This window comes from Cuculus canorus, chromosome 6 (genome assembly GCF_017976375.1).
Source record: "Cuculus canorus isolate bCucCan1 chromosome 6, bCucCan1.pri, whole genome shotgun sequence".
Lineage (NCBI taxonomy): Eukaryota > Metazoa > Chordata > Aves > Cuculiformes > Cuculidae > Cuculus > Cuculus canorus.
Window position 1 is genome coordinate 9,805,062 of NC_071406.1, and position 20,029 is coordinate 9,825,090.

Genomic DNA, 20,029 nt, shown 5'->3' on the forward strand with positions numbered 1-20,029 from the left:
CCAGGGCTGAGCTGGGAAACCAGGATTTCATCTTTCTGTTTCACAGATTCATAGAATGGTTTGGGTTAGGAGGGGCCTTAAAGATCATTCAGTTCCAACCCCCCTGCAATGGGCAGGGACACCTTCCACTGGATCACATTGATCAAAGCCTCATCCAACCTGGCCTTGAACACCTCCAGGGATGGGGCATCCACAACTAACCTGGGCAACCTGCATCAGTGCATCACCACCCTCATTGTAAAGAATTTCTTCCTAACATCCAATCTAAATCTACCCCTTTTCACCTTAAAACTATTACCTCTTGTCCTATCACTACATTCCCTTGTAAAAAAACCCTTTCCAGCTTTCCTGTAGCCCTTTTCAATACTGTAAGGACATTATAAGGTCTTCCCAGACCATTCTCTTCTCCAGTCTGAACAACCTCATCCCTCTCACCCTGTCCTCCTAGCAGAGATGCTCCATCCCTCACATCATCAGGCCAAGTGCAAGGTCCTACACCTGGGTCAGGGCAATCCCCAATTTCAATGCAGGATGGGGGATGACGCGATTGAGAGCAGCCCTGCAGAGAAGGACTTGGGGTTCTGGTCAATGAGAAGCTCGACATGAGCTGGCAATGTGCACTCACAGCCCAGAAGGCCAAACTGTGTCCTGGGCTGCATCCAAAGCAGCATGGCCAGCAGGGCGAGGGAGGTGATCCTGCCCCTCTGTTCCTCTCTTATGAGACCTCATCTGGAATACTGTGTCCAGTTCTGGAATCCTCAATGAGGAGCAGATTTAGGCTTGATATAAGGAGGAATATCTTCACCATGAGAGTGGTGAAGCACTGGCACAGGTTGCCCAGGGAGGCTGTGGCTGCCCCATCCCTGGAAGCGTTCAAGGCCAGGTTAGATGGGGCTTTGGGCAGCCTGACCGAGGAGAGGGGGCTTGGAACGATCGCTGCGGGCACGGCCGCCCTTCATGGGACGCCGGAGCCTCCAAGGCTCGGCGCCGCCGGGACCGCCCCCCGGCCGGGCGCTGCGGAGGCTGCGCGGGGCGGTTCCGGCTGCGGGGAAGATGGCGGAGTGCGAGTGAGTGAGGGGGTTGTGGGGTGGTGCGAGTGTCTGTGCCTCCGCTTGTGGCGGGGCAGCCCGGGAGGGGCGAGGGAGAGGGCGGCGGGGCTCGGCTAAGCCTTACCCCTCCTCCATCCACCGTAATGCGGCCGGGCGGGGGGGGGGTGGGGTGGGTCAGAGCCGGGGGATGCTCGGGAGGGTGGGGTTGCTTCAGACCCGTGGGATGCTCAGACAGGTGGGATTCTTTCAGATCTGTGGGATGCCCGCGAGGGTGGGATTCCTTCAGACCCGTGGGATTCTTGAGACCTTCGTGATGCCTAGGCAGGGGGGATTCCTCAGACCCACAGGAGGGTGGGATTCCTTCGCACCCATGGGATTCCCTGGCAGGTAGGATTCCTCAGACCCACAGGATGCCCATTGGGTGGGATTCCTCAGACGCACAAGATGCCCAGGAGATTGGGATTCTTTCAGACCTGTAGGATTCCCAGGCAGGTGGGATTCCTCACACCCATGCGGTTCCTCAGACCCACGGGATGCTCAGGCAGGTAGGATTCCTTCACACCTATGGGATGCCCAGTAAGGTGGTATTTCTCAGACTCATGGGATTCCCAGACAAGTAGGATTCCTCAGACCTGAAGGATGCCCAGGCAGGTGTCATTCCTCAGACCCACAGGATTACTTAGACCCACAAGATGCTCAGGAGGGTGGGATTCCTTTAGAACCACGGTATTCCCAGGAAGGTGGGATTCCTCAGACCTATGGAGTTCCTTAGACCCACAAGATGCTCAAGCAGGTAGGATTCCTTCAGACCCACGGGGTGCCCAGGAGGGTAGGCTTTCTCAGACCCATGGGATTCCCAGGCAGGTGTGATTCCTTAGACCCAGAGAGTGGGAGGGTGGGATTTCTCAGACCCACAGGGTGCCCAGGAATGTGGGATTCCTCAGACCGGTGGTAATGCAGAGTAGACCGGCCAGGAAAGCCACCTTGCCTTGTGCCCAGAGAAGCAAGATGGTTTGCTCTTGGCGTTGCCTTGCAGAAGGCAGATGGTTTCTTGTCATTTTGCCATTTTTTTGCCGTCTTCCGTGCAGTGTTGCTTAAATAAATCTTCCTCTTCCTGGCCCCCACTACACTGCGTTGTTCTTAATGTGTTGGTATCGTGTCAGAAGTTGTGAGTCGCACATAGCAGAAGGCTCTTCATGAGTATGAGGAGCACTGGGGAGTGCTCACAGGACAGATCTTCTAATTAGGAGACAGTTAAGTGACTAAGTGTTTTGAAAATGTCTAGGGTGCTAATTTACTTGTTAACTTTTTGCGCAATGCCAGACATCGCGTGGTTGCCTTGCGAATTTTATGTAATGCACCTTCATGGTATGTTTAAAAATCTTGGATTGAAGCCTTGTGCCACCGAGGAGGGAAAATGCAGCTGTGATATTGTGGCAGCGCTAAGCCTGTAGCTTTCAGTGTGATGTTAGTGCTTGAATATGCATTTGCAAGAGGTGAAGGCTTGGTTTAATATGTGAAGCATTCCTGTCTGGGTGCAAACCCTCAGGCTTAAAAGTAGAGATGTCTGTAGGCACACTAACCTCCCATTCCAGAAGAAAGAGGTGATGTCTTCTTTAAGATCTTAATTTTCATGGAAGATGATGATAATAAATATCTTTGCTGTGCCTGAAAACCCAGGCTGTCCAAGGCAGTGGAAAATATTTGCATGAGTGTTGGGTACCTCACTCCATCCTGCCATTGCATTGTTTAACCAGCAGGTCTAGGGAGGTGATTCTGCTCGTCTACTCAGCTCTCTTGAGGCCTCACCTGAATTAACTGTGTTCAGTTCTGGAATCCTAACACAGGAAAGATGTAGGTCTGTTAGAGCAAGTCCAGAGGAGGCCTTAAAGATAATTGGAGGGCTGGAGCACCTCCTGCACAAGGACAGGCTGAGATAGTTGGGATTGTTCAGCCTGGAGAAGAAAAGGCTCCGGGGAGACTTTACAGCAGCCTACCAGTAATTAAAGAGGGCCTACAGGAAAGCTGGGGAGAGGCTTTTTATCAGGAAGTGCACTGATAGGACAAGGGGTAATAGTTTTAAGCTGAAAGAGGAGAGATTTAGATGAGAGATTAGGAAGAAATGTTTTAGTGTGAGGGTAGTGAGGCTTTGGAACAGGTTGCCCTGAGAAGCAGTGGATGCCCCATCCTTGTAGATGGTCAAGGCCAGGTTGGATGAGGCTCTGAGCAACCTGACCTAGTAGAAGGTGTCCCTGCCCATGGTCTGGAGCTTGGAGCTGGATAATCTTTAAGGTTCCTTCCAACCCAAACCATTTTATGACTCTATGATCGCTTTGCCAGAAGGTGTTGGAGCCATGAACAAGAAAATTTGGAAACTGGGATAAGACAAATATGAACAATATATGTAAGGTGAGAAACTAGGATGGAAGCTAGTGCATCATTGTAATTTGGGGCCTTGCTTATTATAAATATTCACTGATGTGTACTCACCCAAGTGCCCTTGCTGTGGTCAGGCTTCTTACTTCTGGTGCCTTGCATGACTTGCATCTGCAGTGGTTGCATAAAGAAGTAAGTGATTTCCTTGTGTAGCAAAGTCCTGTTAGATTTTGATAAGTGTTGACAATATCATAGATTTGCCAAATGACATAGTAAATAAATGGAAAGCAAGTAAGTGCAGGTTTCAAATTCTGAAGCTGGTTTATGTCAGAGTAAAATTGGACGTTTATTTGAGCGTCAGCATTTCTCGGAAAAAAAAAAAAAAGTGGAATCTGATTGGTGTTTACATCAGTATCGCCATGCGGGACAGCTGATGATTCTTAATTAAGTTGGAAATTATTGCATTTGAAGAATTACAGGAAGCAGAGGCTTGTTAGAGGGAGATATCAAGAGACAGTATAAAATGGGGAAATAACAGCTGGGAGGTATTATTAATAGATTTCATCAAAGGCAGCGGCTTGGGCTGATCTCGCTCAGTATTTTAGCTGATGACTTTGGCACACAAAATAGGATACAGTAATGATGTTGGCTAGTGACCTAAAACTGGGAACTGTTAGCAAGGCCAAAGAGGACTGAAACATCCTACAGGAAAAATGGAATGTTGTTGAGTATCAGAGTAATATCTAAAGGCTGAAATTCAGTGTGCAAGGTTTGGGGTTGATACCAAGGAGCAAGGATATCAGTAACAGGAAAGAGGAGACTTGAATGTCGTAATGGATCAAAGGATGTGAGCAACTGCTTTATGATAATTAAAAAAGAAATGGTGATCCTTGGTGTGCAGCAGAAGAGAGACAAAAGTGAACTTTATTGTACAAGTCTGTGAGAACTGAACTTGGGATTATATGCATCAGCTCCGCTGTGCATTAAAAAAAGGGAAGTGTAGGCTTCAGGAAGTGCCTGGAGCTATTGGGAAGGTGAAGTAAGTGGAGAGTCAAGAGTTTAGCCTATTTTCCTAGGCAAGCTAAAGCTGAGAAGGGATATAACAGTTTAAAAGCTCCCACTAATTATAGTATTCTTGAAGAGTTTGTGATTGGGACCTACAGTCTCCAATGCCATGTAAAGAAAAGGCTTTCATGTAGGTTCTGGGAATTCCTATGATCATCTTGGGAACAAAGTCCCCATGTGCAGCAGAGACTCTCAGCTGAATTTGTGGTGTAATTGTGACTGTGGTTTCTTTCCTGGAGGCTAGATGTTACTGTCCAAACTCCACTGCTATGTCATCTGGAGGAGGGAAAAACTGTGTGGAGCACCTCCTTTTTGCTTGAGGGAAGGGTGTTGCAGTGCTTGTGCCAGCATTCATGCAGATATCTTGGTGTTCACTGTGAGTCAGAAAGCTGACTAAGGAGCCAGACACCGTGGTTGCCCTCTTTCCTTCCCCTCCAGACGTGTTCGTGTTCATGATTACAAATAGCAGGGAGAATCAGCCATGTAGAAGAGATCCTGTGTTCTTAGGAGGCCTCTGCTTTTCCTTTTGTTTTGCCACTTGGAACTTTTCCTGAGTGATAGAAAATGCCACAGCCTGGAATTGCGTCTTCTGCAGACTTATCTGTAGTACCTTAACTAGTCTGGGTGTATTTAACTTTCCTTTGGCTTTCGATCAGCAAAAGTGTCCCCTGCACTGCAGCTGTGTCTTCACAGAACTTCTCGTGGACCTGCTGAAGCTGGAGTGGAAGGAGGATGGATGTGTTGGTCTGACTTCCCTTGCGCGTGTGTGGCCATAAGTAAGAGTTAACAAAAGCCGCCACCGGTTGGCAGTTTCAAATTTAAAAACAATGTCAGGGCTTTTTTTCTGAAGTTCCAGGTGGCTAAGCTGTCGATCAAAATCGTTGTTATACACAGATGTGGCTCTGAATCCATGTATAACAAGACTCTTGATGGACAGGTTTTTTTAAAAAGACTGTTTGGGATGGGAACTGTGCCATTCCTGTAGTGATGGCAGTTACTCATGTAGGACGCTACCTAGTGCATGGGCAGGGGGAGCTCTGTTTCCCTTTCCTCTCAGGTTCTTTTGTGCCTGTTATGGCTTGTAATAATGTATGGCACTTTTCAGCAGAAGTATGTTACTCTAGTAAACATTTTTCTGTATTGAGATTACTTGCGTGGTTTGCTGAGCTGTTTGCTCCTATTTGGGATTACAAAAATGGATGCGCTGTGGGATTGCTGAAATTCTGACTTCATCCTGGAAAATATTTCTCAGAATTCAATTTCCAGTTGAGAAATGCTTTCTGGCGTCTCTTCAAGAAGAGAGATCTGTGCACCTGTGCAGCTGACTTGAAACTAAGGGCTGTTTATACTTGGCTCTGAATTACATAATCTCCAGTTGTTGCTTAAAGGAGGGGAAAAAACCAATTTGTTGTTACTGCAGAGCAAGCCTTTCTTCCATCTAATATCAGTTTCATTTCTTCACCTCTTCTCTGTGGTTTCACATTCCAAGCTGTCTTGTCCCACAGGTTTCCTCCTCCTCTCTTTCCTCATAGACAAAGCTATTTGTGAAACCTGTTTTATTTCTAAGGCATTTCTGCAGCTGTGGTTGGTTCTGCTCTCAAATTGTCTGATTTCCACCTCAGAAAATTCAGGAAAATATAATAGACATATTTTTTAATGCAGTTTCCAATTTATTTAAGAGAAATATAGTTACTGTTTCTTATATCTGCATTTTTTACCCTTTTTATTGTTTTTCAGAGTTTGGGTATCTCCTAATTGAGGAGAGTCAAAATACCGACTGCAAGTGCACCCTCCTCAGTCAGCCTGTTGGATGTTTCTGAGAACATAGGAAGTCATGGCAGAAAATGATGCAACACCAACCTTACCAAAAAAGTGTGGCCCATACATTTCATCTGTAACCAGTTATGGCATGAATTTGGTAATTCGTGGTGTAGTGCTCTTTTTTATTGGCGTATTTCTTGCATTAGTATTAAACTTGCTTCAGATCCAGAGAAACGTTACTCTCTTTCCCCCGGATGTGATCACAAGCATCTTCTCCTCAGCTTGGTGGGTACCACCTTGCTGTGGCACAGCGTCAGGTAAGTTCAGTTGTGTACATGTGCCTGGTGTGGAGATGAAAGAGTGGATAGGGAGTTATATGGACTATATGAAATATGTGGGAGATAGAAATTGCTCTTCAGCATCACTGCCCTTTCTGAGCTGTTATTATCCTTCTCATCTTCCTATGTATACACGAACATGCAGGCATGTGTCCAGAAATTGTTGTTCTGTTAACTTGTTGTACTGTAATATTGTCAGCAGAACATAACCTTTGCTTTTTCTGCTAGGTTAGAGTTTAACAGACCTTACAAGGTGATGCCACTTTTAACCTTGAGGATGGATTATAGGCGGCCCTTGAAAATAGTGTGGAAGTATCAGATGGTGCAGCACACAGGGTCTTGTTTTGAGTGCAGCAAACCACCCTGAGTAATGCTCCCTTTTGTGGTCCATCTTTCCATTTGTTCCTCGTTCCAGTTCAGGTTATTGCTTTAGCTCTGTAACTGGGAGACGTGACTGTTTCTCGGGGAGTTGAGGCCCAGCATGCGATTTCCAGTTGTAGAAGCATGTAGCAGAACAGAGCACCTCAATTAGAATTGTGTATTGAGTTGGGTGGTGTGAACACGGTCCATTTCTCCTCTGACCATGTAGGGAGCTGCAGCTTTTGCGTGTTTAGCTAGTTTAAGCTAGGTAGTAAGAAATATCCCTTTTTCCTCTTCTTTGATTTTCAATTATCAAGACATATTCTGTATTAGAAGCATGATGGAATTTAGCTTTCTTCTTGGCTCTGAAGATCACTGATCCCGTGGTTCAGTTTTACCCTTTACTAAGGGAATATTCTTAGCAGCCAGTACTGGAGGTTTCTGCTTTAGCGAACCTTTACTGTAAAGGCAGTATCTTCCTAGAGGACAGTTTTAGTAAGATGGAGAAGCTCACAATTCTGGGTATTAATATGAGTCAATAAAATAGCTTTTGAGTTGTCATCACTGTTATGCTAATGATAATATTTTAAGTCCATTTTTTCCTAGGCATCTCATTGCTTTCTTTTTGATACCTTGTTGAAATACTACAGCCCAGGTGTATAAGAGGAGCTTGATTTGAGAGGAAATCTTCTCTGGGCCTGTCAGTTTTCTTCTCCTGTGGAAATGCATTTGGTGTATTATGGTGGCAGTTACATACCTGCTTTTTCTGCGAGTTGTTGTAGTCCTCATTCTATTGCCTTGCTGAGATTGTGGATTAGTGAATGGATTTTATCCTGCATTTGCTATATTTTTTTTTAATATTTTAAGCTGTCTTAACAAGTGTCTGGTAAAGTTTTGTTCTTTTATATGTGGGGGTTGAAATGACAGAATCTCAACTTGCACCCATTATCACCCATTATCTTACCATTCATACTTGCACAGCCTTCCTGGAATTGATGTGAACAATTCTGTGCAGTGTGGCTTATTATTATGAACAGAATAAAGGTATTTTGCATGTTTATAATCAATGGTGATCAAGGCTGCCTTCAGAGAAGTCCTTTCATCCATCACCATTATTAGTCATCATTTTGGCCCAATGCCTTTGGCAAGAAAATTGTTCAGTGACTTTTTTTTCCTCTTGCGGCTTTACTAGTAATTTATTTTCCTGAATCCTGCAGATCAGTTTCCTCTCTGGCATAAAAAAGAGCATTTGCTGTAACATACCTCCAACGGCATGTCAAACCGAGGGCACAGGAGTCTGTACCGATGACTCAGGCTCTGCCCTCCTCCTGCAGAACCAGTTTAACTTTAAGCACCAGCGTTGTTCTTCAGATGTTTTGGTAATTGTCTTTTTAGTTGCAGTTGCAGTAGAGAACACATTTATAAAGAGATGTTCAAAGAGCGTAGCAATTCCCTGGGGCTGAAAATTCTGTTTGCTTTCTGTATTCAACAGCTACTGTAGGCTCTTGGCTTTCTTCTTCTGCATGAGTGTTTATGGTAGCATTGAAGAAGAGACAAACATTATCCAAAGAAAAACTGCTTGTAACAACAACAAAAAAAATGCAAAATATTGATGTTATAAACCACACTCAGCCCATACTGTGGTTGCTTGTTTTGCAGTTACTTAAACATGTATGTTTGATACATGGGATTTTCAGAAGTGCCAGCCTGCAAGCTATTGCTGCTCTTTTTGAACTACAGTGTGAGACTGCAGGTTCTGGTAGGGTGCAGAGCTCTGCCCCTAGTTCTCTGTTTTGCTACTTCTGCCAGGCCCCTGCTGCAGTGGTTGAAGATGCTGCTGAAGTTCTATAGGGCTTTTTAAAATAATGGAATTGCTTGAAATTCCTCTTCTTTTCAGTGTATGTTTTATACTCTTTATCCTTAAAAGATTTGTTTTGGTAGTCACAATAATTGTCAAAGTTTAGATAGTCTTTAGTTCAGTTAAACATTGCCAGCGCTTTAACTTTTGGGCCTTTTTTCTTTCCTGTCTCCACAGCTGTGATTGGGTTATTGTACCCATGCATGGACAGACATCTGGGAGAGCCACATAAATTTAAGAGAGAATGGTCCAGTGTAATGCGATGTGTAGCTGTCTTTGTGGGAATAAATCATGCCAGTGCTGTATCCTATGTTCTAATGAAATGGGCGATAACAAATGGGTTTCCACTAAAACAAAGCTCACATAGTCAGTCATTGTGAATTGCTGTTAAAGATAGAACATGCAACATTTTTACAAGGGAAATGCAGAATATGTGTTGAACTGTCGTAGCAGTGTTGGAGGCGATAACTCTCATGTCTTTTCATTCTGAAAAATCATCTCATTAGAAATGTCTCAATATTGGGCTTTATCTTGCTTATAGTCTTTTATTTTCTTTGAATATTTAAAGTAATCATGGGTACGTATTTACGTGGTAGATATTACAGAAAAGTGCTGTAAGACATACCAAGGGTTGATGTGCTTTTAACACCGTAAAAAGAGGTTGCTTGGTCTTGACGCCATCAGTGAAGCTCATGCACTTTGTAAAGAATGAGAAAAACTAAGGACTACACAAAGCAAGTAAGCCTGGTTACCCCATTCTGCAAATGATGCCTTCGTTCTGAATGAGTAGTTACTGTTTCTGTGGTTGTTCAGTAAGAACAATTAGAAGTCAGTCAGCGTGTTGCAGTACATCATACTCTTCCTAGCTGTGTAGCTATTGAGGTACATCCTAACACAGTTGTGCTAAAGACTGGTGTCCCTTCCATCTGAAGCAGCTGGGCACATGCTGGCTGATGGACTGGCATGCCTTAACTGGGAGCGCTGTGAGGCTTACTGGGTTTATGTAATGAAGTCTAGTGCATCCTCTGTCAGGTAAAACCAAGATCTGTCTGTGAAAACTGGGTTCTTGTAAACTCATTAGAAAGTTAGTTGATCATCTCTGGAACTCTTCTTCAGTGTCAGCTCCTACATGTTTTGTGGAAACCATGCTAAGAAGTTCTGATGGTGTGCTATTGAATCTCCTCCAGGAAAAAGGGCAAGTTCTCCTGGAAAAGAGGGAAACATCTGGGAGCTAACTGAATTCTTGCTGAGGTGGCTTGGCCCTTCAGTGGGTTTTGTTGTTGTTTTTGTTCCCACCAGCTGACCTGGATAGCGTGAGCTGAAGCTGCCAAACTTCAGAGTTCTTCCCACTGTCCCTCACAAACCTTGCTTATGTTGTCAGAGATGCATTAATCTGGTCCTGGGGTTCTCACCAGCCTGGATTGTATCTGTTGTGTATGCACATGCAGCTTCTCTGCTTTTAAGAAATTCAGGGAGAAGTGAGGGCTTCTCTCTGCGTGGCTCAGATTATTTACAGCAAACCTTGCAGATAGCCAACAGCTGTTACATGTATTTTAGGACATCATTAATGTACTGTCTGTATTTCCCCCTTGACAGCTCTCTAGACGGCTTTCTTTTCAGCATTTTACCAGTTCTGCATGTTACCATATTTGGTGTGGTTTTTTGTAGTGTTTGACATTTTTTTGTGATGCTATTGATTTTTGTCCTATAATTATTTGTTTTAGTTAGTTGAACTTCTTTCTTATTTCCTCAAGGTCTCTCTCCAAGTCCTTGAGAAAACGAAGCAGTGTTTTTATGTTGTCATGTCATGAATTAGCTTTCAGGCTTATGAAACTTGGCAGCCTCCTTTTTAGTAATCTATTTTGGAAAAGAGTAGTGAGTATGAGCTAGTATTTTCAAAATATTTTGAAGAATGTGAAACACTACAAAGATATTCTGCAGTGACTTCATACTTTCATCACAGAGTTGACAAAACTGATTTTCAATGTTGATTTATGTGAATACTTTCACAGTAATAGTGTTTACATTTTGTTTTATAGAGAACATTAACATTTTTAATGTTTAGCTGAATTTAGCATGTAAATTAAACAAAATTACAATTAAGTACAAGTGACAAATACCTTTTTTCACTAAATCCGTGTTATTTAGAGTCTAATGCTAGATTTAAGATTTCATGCTTAGTGTAATAAAGGACCATGTAAGGATGAGACATCCGTATTCTGAACAGTAGCTTGTCTGTATAAAACACCTCTGTTATCTAGTAGGTGTATAATCTCTTTGCTCTTGTACAGTGTGAAGATCCAAAAAATGTGAAGGTGTGTCATAAGTTTTTAGTTTCCTACTAGACTGGCAACACTTGGAAGGCTTATTTCCTTACACCTGATAGCTCTGTTTTATGGTATTTTTTCTGTTGTGCCAAAATGTGATAAACAGAATGAAGAAAATGGCTTTGCGCTTGTATATGATATTTGCAAATTTATCCTTAACAATCAACACCAGAAAGTGGATTTTGCCAACAATATCCAGTTGTCTCTCACATTAGCAGCCCTGTCCATTGGACTGTGGTGGACATTTGATAGGTCACGAAGTGGCTTTGGTCTTGGAGTAGGAATTGCTTTCTTGGCCACATTGGTGTCACAACTTCTGGTCTACAATGGAGTTTATCAGTAAGTATTTACTCTTTTAAGGTTAAATGGTAGTTTCCTGAAGGTACAACATAAGATCAGAATAACTGGAAGAGTAGAATTTGACATGGTTTCCAAATCTGCCAGCACTTAATTTTGAGTGTAAAATAAATCGAACTGTTCGTGAAAGCTTTTATACTTTTGGGAGACTTTTAGTTGGAAGTTGTTTATTTCAGTAAAATTGCTACCTTACAAACAATGTAATGTACTTTTTTCTTAGTTGAACAAGTGGAATTATAATCAATAAGAAGCCTTCTTTGCTATTTGCTGCAAGTAAATAAATTTATATAATTAATTATATATATAGTTATACATATATAAATTTATCTATATATTTATAATTAGATTTATATAATTAGATTTATTTAATTTGTGTCTTAATATTTAAAGTTGTGGATTTGTCTCATGTGGTGGGAGGAGTCTATGTATTGCATAAAGTTGAGCTAAAAAATGCATGTCCTTTTCCAGATATACATCTCCAGATTTCCTTTACGTTCGTTCCTGGTTGCCATGTATATTTTTTGCTGGTGGAATAACTATGGGCAATATTGGCAGGCAGCTGGCAATGGTAAGTTTGGAGAGGGAGACAACTGCCATCTAGTAAAAGTTTTAATCTACATGTCATTCCTTCCTTCATGTATACCAACCAGTTATTTGACTTGTGAATGGGAAGTAAGATAGAAATCAGTTTGAGTTCTGATCTGGGTAGTGAGCCATTAGTACTGTTATTCAAAGCACAGCCCATGAGTTTGATAGTTTGCTCTGTACACTCTCCATTGCATATTTTCAGTCCTTTCCAGAGCAGGAGCTAAATAAGAGCTCCTGTGTTTGGGGAGAAGTCAGGCCATGCCCTGAGCCCGAACTGCTCTTTCTGCAGCTCAAGGAGGCATAAATTGCAGCCAACAGTCTGTGCATAGAACTTAGGGAGACCAAACTTGTAAACTAAGTGAATTGTAAGCTAAGCTATTTTATCACCTGTTTTGTAGAAAAATTCCCCTCCTAGCAGTCTTTTTCATTAGTTATGTGACTTTATATTAATTTTTTCAACTTCTCTTTTACAGTATGAATGCAAAGTCATTGCAGAGAAGTCTCACGAGGATTGAGGAGAAGAAATATGCACCTTTTTAACAGGAACATATCTGACAAATGACTGTTGGAGGAGCATAAGGATCACTTGACTATGAAATTGCCAAAATGCAGTTTTTTCCCTTGAGTGGTATACTTTACTGCAATCTGTGATTGCTGCTTCTATAGAAAACTTGGTGTCTGATTTTGATTACTGTGAAGCTACAATAGTATGCAATACATTTGACAATATTGGTTCAATTATAGGTTTCTTTTTTTTCTAGATCTAAACTCAGTTTACCATAAGTTCTTGTCTGTCCATAATGTTGCAGTGCCAAACTGAACCTTTGCACTATGATTCTGTAGCTGAAACTTCTGCTTCACTTTCAAGATACAGTTTTGGGGAATTTGTTCTTAATAGCTCCATGAAGAGACAAGGGATTCAAATTCAAGAATGCAAATCTTTTCTTTCCATGATGATAGCCCGTAATATCTTTGTGAAATTCATGGATTACAAGTGAGCTTCAGTGCAATAACTGATTTCTGCCTATTAACACACTGTGTCATTCTTCCATCACAGGTGAGGAAACTTAGTACAGATTGTCTGGGTGACTGTTGTAGCATTTCATTTGTCTGTAATATGTACCCAGTATTACAGCACATGGAAATCAAAAATGAGAGTGGAAATGATTTGCTATTTTTAACCCTGGTACATGTTTGTATATGGATTTATGTGGACAGATTCTATAACTGCTCATTGTGTTGAGTAACCAGGTACAGTCGGGTCATTCTTGTTCAGTCCCATAAGCTGATGTGTCGATCCCTTATGAGAAAAATAATCTTCAGGAGCTTTTTATTCCAAAACTTAATTCTGCAGAACTAAATCAGCCACTACCATATAGTGTCATAAACCCCTCCACTACCAATGTTTCTCTTGACAGTTTTTGTCTGCCAGCTGCTGTGTTCTCAGAGGTTGGCAGAAGGAGACAAGGCTGTAATTTAGGTACTGATGTAGCCCTTACTGCTGTGACTATGGTCCAGGCAACCATAAATGCATTTGTTCTTGTAGCAATTTTCTGAAGTAGAGAAATACTGTTACCCATATTTAACAGGTGCCTATGCACAGAAAGTCTGATGGGACTGAGAACTGAAATAGGTTGTATGGTAATCGTTCCCTTCTTAAGAAGGATTTTAGTATGTCACCTGTATTTGGGGACTTATGTGGAGTTTCCTCTTGGCTATGCAGCTCCCTTCTCAGACCATGACATAAAAGAACTTGTGCAAGAAGGCAGAAAGACGACTTCAAGAGGACACTGTCAACCTGTGCCAGCAGTGAATTTGGCATGGGGAGTCTCTGTTCAGTTTTCCCCCTTCTGTCTCTGTGTTGACGATGTTTTAATGTATTCGTTTTCCTTTTTTGTCTGTAAGTACTATATTTTAAATCTTCCATGAAAGGTTTATAAGACATGTTACAGTCACACAGGGAGGCTGGAGCTGGTCCAAAGAACAAACAGGTGTTTAGACAAGTTTTTATTAATAAACATGTGTATGCATTGTAACAAAGCTTGAAACAGACAACTCTCTTTCAGTCTTATATGCTTATCGCTAAGCCTGAAAAGTATGCAATGGAGTGCTTCCAAAAGTGTTGTAATGGAAGAGATGGTAACAAAAGGAAAATTTCTTGAATGGAAAAATGTAAAAATAATAAACAAGCAAATGGTGTATAGACAGCTTGGTTCTGCAGCTCTGCAAAGTTTCATGAGCAGATCATGGCTCCATGACAATTCAACACCTGAAGCATACTTTCAATGGCTAATGTTTCAGGAAAGCACTTACAAATGCACTTTGGTTTAAGCAGAGGTAGAACATGTTTAAGTAGTTCCCTGACTAGAGATTTTATTTTAATCAAACCATATGGTGATAAGAAACATGATATTTGTAAACCCAAGAAACTGTTGGGACGTGAACTAAAGGTGGATTTCCTTAGGCAGGCTCTGGTGTTCCACTGAAGAAGCTGCTGGCTCCCTTTCCATACAGTATTTGGCCTCATCCGACTTCTTTACTTAAACCAACATCTTCAGCTTGAAGGGCGATATGATCAGTCCCTTTTGAATTATCAGGGCATGAATGGCATAAAGATTCAGATGTTTCTTATCTTAACTGTAAGGAATAACATGGTACCTCAGTAGCCAGTGTGCTGACTTGGTAAACCATTTACTTTCATCATGACTAGTAAGTGTATACAACCAGAAATGAGTAGTTCTTATTATTCAGTTGGTGGTAGATCTGCTTTTACCTGCCAGTCTATGTATTTACACAGAAGAAGCCTTGTGTATGTTAAAATGTGCAGTATGTGAGAAGTGGTTATTGTGCATCTGTGGCACCCACTTTACAAGACTTTGCACTCAGGTCCATCTAAACCTGGTAAGACTGTGCTGTCCACTAACTTCTTTTAAATTTCATTTTGGAAATTTTGAGCATGTTGTGCAAAGGCAGCAATCATCCAAAAAAAATTTGGGTGGAGTTCTTTATTATATGTGTTTTATTATTTTTATTCTTATTTGACTGAAGCTGATACAAGATGAAGTGTCCTATTTTTTCAAACTGCGTTGTAATTGTATGGCTGATGTGTTCATACACTGAAAAAAGTTCATGATGAGAATGCTGACATGGCCTTAACCGTGGTGGTGTGAACATTCTGCTACTGTATAGCCTGTAATAACATTAGACTGTCTTAAAAATGTTGTTCAATAGAGAATGAATAAGGTATATTTTAGATACAACTTTATAAGCACTATAACTAATTAAGCATTGTAAGTTCTCTGCTGTTTAAACTGGCAATTGCTGTTAAAAGCAAAATGTGCATTAAATACAATTACAACATTGTTTAATACGTTTCTTCTTTCTTTAAGAAATGGTGCTGATTATTAAAATACACTGAGTTGCCTTCTATCAGCAGTCTCTTAATAATTTCCACCATTGAGTTAGCGTGTTTGTTGCATGAAACACCCATCTACTAAAAAAGAAGCAGGCAAGATCAAATCAGCAGTGATTCTGTTGTAATTAGCATGCTGAGCAGCCTTTGAAATTTTGCCCTTTTGAATCTGCAGTGGGAATATTTGAGCTGGGGGAAAATAAGCCTGATAACTTGAGTTGCAATACAGAAAATAGAGGTTTAGATATAAATAGCCTCTGTGAATATGAAAATAACACAAATGGCAGGGAATCCCATATGGCAGGGAATCTCATATCGTATTTATTAATGTTCCAGTTTGGATATGAACTGACTGTTATTCTGGTATTCACAGACTGTCCATTTGCAGTGCCCATCACTCAAAGAAGGCGTAACAAACAGAAGTTTAGAAATGGGTAGTGAAAAAGCCTCCAGGCAGAGGTGAAGAAAGGGTGGGAAGAGAAATTCATCAGTATTTGAGATGCAGTGCCCACAGCAGGATGGCAACACAAGTGAAAGCTGGAAGGAGCACGGGGGCAAATGGAAGAGCCCCGTGCTTGTGTTGGATTGGGCAACCTGTGACGGGAAAATTCTAACTGCTCTCAAAAGGCAGAGTCCTGGGCATGCCAGGTGTCTGACCAGGCGTATCACAGCCAAGGGTAGGAATAAGCATGGTTTTCCCTGCTCATAGCACTAAGCTCAGTCAAAAGCACACTGGCAAAGCTGCTTTGCTGGAGAGTTCGCCTCTCGCTTTCATATGTAGCCTCTCCATGAGAGCATCCCTTTGGGAAATGGAAGGAAGCTTTGTGTCCTTCTTGCCCATGTTCAGCCTGAGCATGTCAAATGGAAACTTGCCAGTGTCAGAGAGACCACTCCAAGCACAGGGCTGCCAGGCTCTCGTGAAACGCATCTTGTGCCTCCCTTTATTAGGCAGGCAGCTAGAAGGACAGTAAACAAAGAAACTTTTCCTCTGTAGCTTCTATACTTCTGCCATCTGGCTGGGAACTGCCAGAAGGACCTGTGGGCATACACCAGCCTTCTCTTTTTATGTCTCCCAGCATGTAAGAAAGGGACGTAATTTTACCAGCTGTGTCATGCTAGACATTTTGCATATGCTTTTTACATTTTGGAGCAGTGTTACCAATAATTTCTAACGGTAATGGATAAATATAACCCATGGAAGTGATGTTAAATATCAGCTAGGAAGGCTTTTAGAAGTAGATGCACAGCTGAGCAGAGGGAACGTGCCTTGCTGTGGGAATAGCTATCTAATGCTGTTAGTTTTGATGCCAGTACTAAATGCAAAGCATGAGTAATTTTGCAGCTTAATGTTCAGTGCTAAAGAGTAAATGAAAGGTCAGTCCAACATGTTAACTGTCATGGAATAGTAAACACTACTTTAATTGCTTCATGCAGCCAGCTTGGATTTTTGGTGTGTCTGTTGTCATGTTTTGAGCAGCATGGTCCAGAGCCTTGTCCTGATTACCTCCTCTGGTCAAATGACAAAGCCTCAAATTAAAGGATAAACTTTATGCCTGGGCTTTTCAGGCAGCGTACTGGGGACTTGTGCTTTGAATGCTTAAAAGCTGTGCTGGGGAAGAGGTAGGGGTTGTTTCTTGATTTGATTGGTGCCAAAATCTTGGTTGAAATGTAGTTTTGCATTTTCTTGAAGTTTTCCTTTCTTCCTCTTTGTTTCTGGAGTGCAGAAGTTCAGCAGTTCTTGTTGCACTTTCACACTTACTTTTGTTTTAGCCCGACCAGCACTATCAGAGATAGGAAACTCCGAAAATAGATAAGAGAGTATATAAAGGGAAGAGGCTGCTACTAAGTTTCCCCAGGCTGAGGGCTTGAGTGCTTCCTGGTGTCCAGTGCGCCGTGTGCATCACTGTCACATGTCCTCAGATCGAAGTCGATAGGATTCACCTTCTTTACTGACAGCAGTTGTGCGTTGACTTTTGCACTTAAAAACGTCTGTGCCCTGTTGTGCAGGGGTATGCCTACACGTTACAGAGTATTTGCAGTGGTGAAATCCACAGGTATAGCCGTAAGGTCTACTTTTTATGAGTTTATTGGTAGAAATCCTGAAACTGTGCCTTTTAAATAAATATGGTAAAATATTTCTTGAGAGAAAATCTGTATTTATAAGTATGTTGCTCCCTGAATTCACAGCCTGGTTCTGCTATTTCTCTCTTCTGATTAGTTCAATGTATGCCTTGTGTTACCCGAGATAAACCTACATTTCAGAAACTTAATACTTTTTTGCAATCAAGCCTCAAACCGAGGTTTGTCTCATGCAATTATTCAGGGAAAATGTGTGAACTAAAAAAAGTCTGGGAGGAATATGGTTGCAACTTAATTTACTGGCTAAAAATTATGCAAGAAGCTCCAACATTTTGCATAATGTTGCAAGAAAGGAAAGGGCAATAAGTAAACTTTCTGAGTTCATCCTGGGCTTCAAAACAAAGAGGGGAAAGAAAGCCTTACAGATGCAATACGTTTGTATTGACTTGTTCTGATCTTTAGCTGTTTTCCAAAGGTGCTGCTTTATCAGCTGTGATCACTGGAGCATGTTTTGGCTTGACTGTTTTCCTCTAACCCAGCTGTGCCAGTTTTTTTCCTCAGTGACTGTGGATGCCTGGGGTAAGCCTGGCCTTGCCACCAGAGAACTTGCAGGAAAGTGGCTTTGGCAACTTCTAGCTGAGCTTGATGCAATCCTTCTGAACTTTGTGATCTGGCTCTGGGTTCTTTGGGTGGTAATAGGTAAAGGTGAGGGATGTGGTTGCGTGGTGTTCAGGGGGGGTGAAAGTCCCGATAAGGACATGAAGTACCTATGCCAATTACAGGTTCTAATGAAGAGCAAAGTTGCTCTGCTCTACAGACCATCGTTTCTTGTTTCGAGCGGTGAGACCTGCCATCAGTGTGCCAAAGAGGGAAGAAAATGCTTTTTTCCCCCCTTCTTACTCTTCCTTTGCACAAATACATAGGAGCCTGAGCTAAGGACAGTTAATCCTGTTCTTGGAACCAGGACTATTTATAGGCTGAGTTAGCACTGAAAGACTCCACTGTTTTCTTTTTAAAAACAAATGCTTGTTCTGCACTGCATGTCAAGTGCAATCATTGCTGAATGAACTGACATGCAAAGCCAAGTTCTCAGCTGAACTGGCGTAGCTCCATCAATTTCAGTGGATATGCAGCAGTTCATGCTGGTTGGGAATTTGGCCCACTGTGTTTGAAAGGGATGAAATTATTTGGACCTCACTTCTTTTCTAGTGTGATACAGGTAAAAAAAAAATCCTACATTGTGCAACAAGTAAGAGCAGTTCTCTGCTCTTTCACCATGGGTGAAAACTGTCATCATTTTCTGTGATTTACAGTGTGTGCTTTTTGTATGGAATATCAGTTCTTCAGGAGGACTGACTTAAGAGAATCAGATCTGGCAGATCAGATTAATAATGATGCAAATACAAAATGCTGGCTGCTGATGAGCTTGTTGTCATAAATGCTTGACATGGTATTGTATTTTTTTTTTTGTCCAGTGTTTTGCGTGTAGGAAATTCAGCTGAGGGTTTGTGTTGGACCTGTGCCTGTTCTGATTAAACTGGAGAGAGAGAAATAATACTGCTTTGTGTGGATTCGGACTCCTCTTACCAACCAGTTTCCTCAAATCAGTGCAACAAGCAAAAATGCAGTTGGGGTAGTGGCTTGAATTGAAAGATCCTGAAGACTGATGTTTCAAGGACATGAATTGATGTAGTGATGTATCCACTGTGGTGATAAGTGGTATAAGAGACGAGGGACTTGTAGCATTATGTAGGTAATAAATGGAGAAATGCAGCGTTAAGAATAATGAAAGTGGTAGAAAGTGAGTTTCCATTCATAGAAACATTTTTTTCAGGTTTGTGCTGCAAAATTTGGTCGTTGCACTCATCCAGGAGGTGAACTGTATGACAATGAAGAGCAGCGAGATGAAGGGTCACTTGATAAGCTGGCTAGATACAAAAGGGAGCTCAGTTTAGATGTCAGGTCAAAATGCCCAGCATGTGGACAAATACCAATCGTGTCTGTACAGTCCACACACACTGGCTTTTTGAAATTTTTTTAAAATGTAAATTTATAAAGGAGAATTACCTTTAAATACCAGCAGACAGGCAGCGATATCATGAGTGGAATTTGTCACTGGTGAGACTGCTCCTTGAGTACTGTGTTCAGTTCTGGGCCCCTCACCACAAGAAGGATGTTGAGGCTCTGGAGCGTGTCCAGAGAAGAGCAACGAAGCTGGTGAGGGGCTGGAGAACAAGTCTTACGAGGAGCGACTGAGAGAGCTGGGGTTGTTTAGCCTGGAGAAGAGGAGGCTGAGGGGAGACCTCTCTACAACTAGAGAGGAGGGAGCTGGCCTCTTCTCCCAAGTGACAGGGGACAGGACAAGGGGGAATGGCCTCAAGCTCCACCAGGGGAGGTTCAGGCTTGACATCAGGAAAAAAATTTTCATGGAAAGAGTCATTGGGCACTGGCAGAGGCTG

The 20,029-nt window shown here is 42.1% G+C and overlaps 1 protein-coding gene across 1 annotated transcript; it reads left to right on the forward strand.

Moving 5' to 3' along the window:
- Positions 1-960: 960 nt before the first annotated feature.
- INSIG2 (insulin induced gene 2) lies at positions 961-15,480 on the forward strand. Its single transcript, XM_054070407.1, has 6 exons — positions 961-1,067; positions 6,228-6,568; positions 8,985-9,109; positions 11,307-11,473; positions 11,960-12,059; positions 12,553-15,480. Exons 2-6 carry the CDS (start codon positions 6,325-6,327, stop codon positions 12,592-12,594), a joined length of 678 nt encoding a protein of 225 aa, XP_053926382.1. The 5' UTR covers positions 961-1,067; positions 6,228-6,324; the 3' UTR covers positions 12,595-15,480.
- Positions 15,481-20,029: the final 4,549 nt, after the last annotated feature.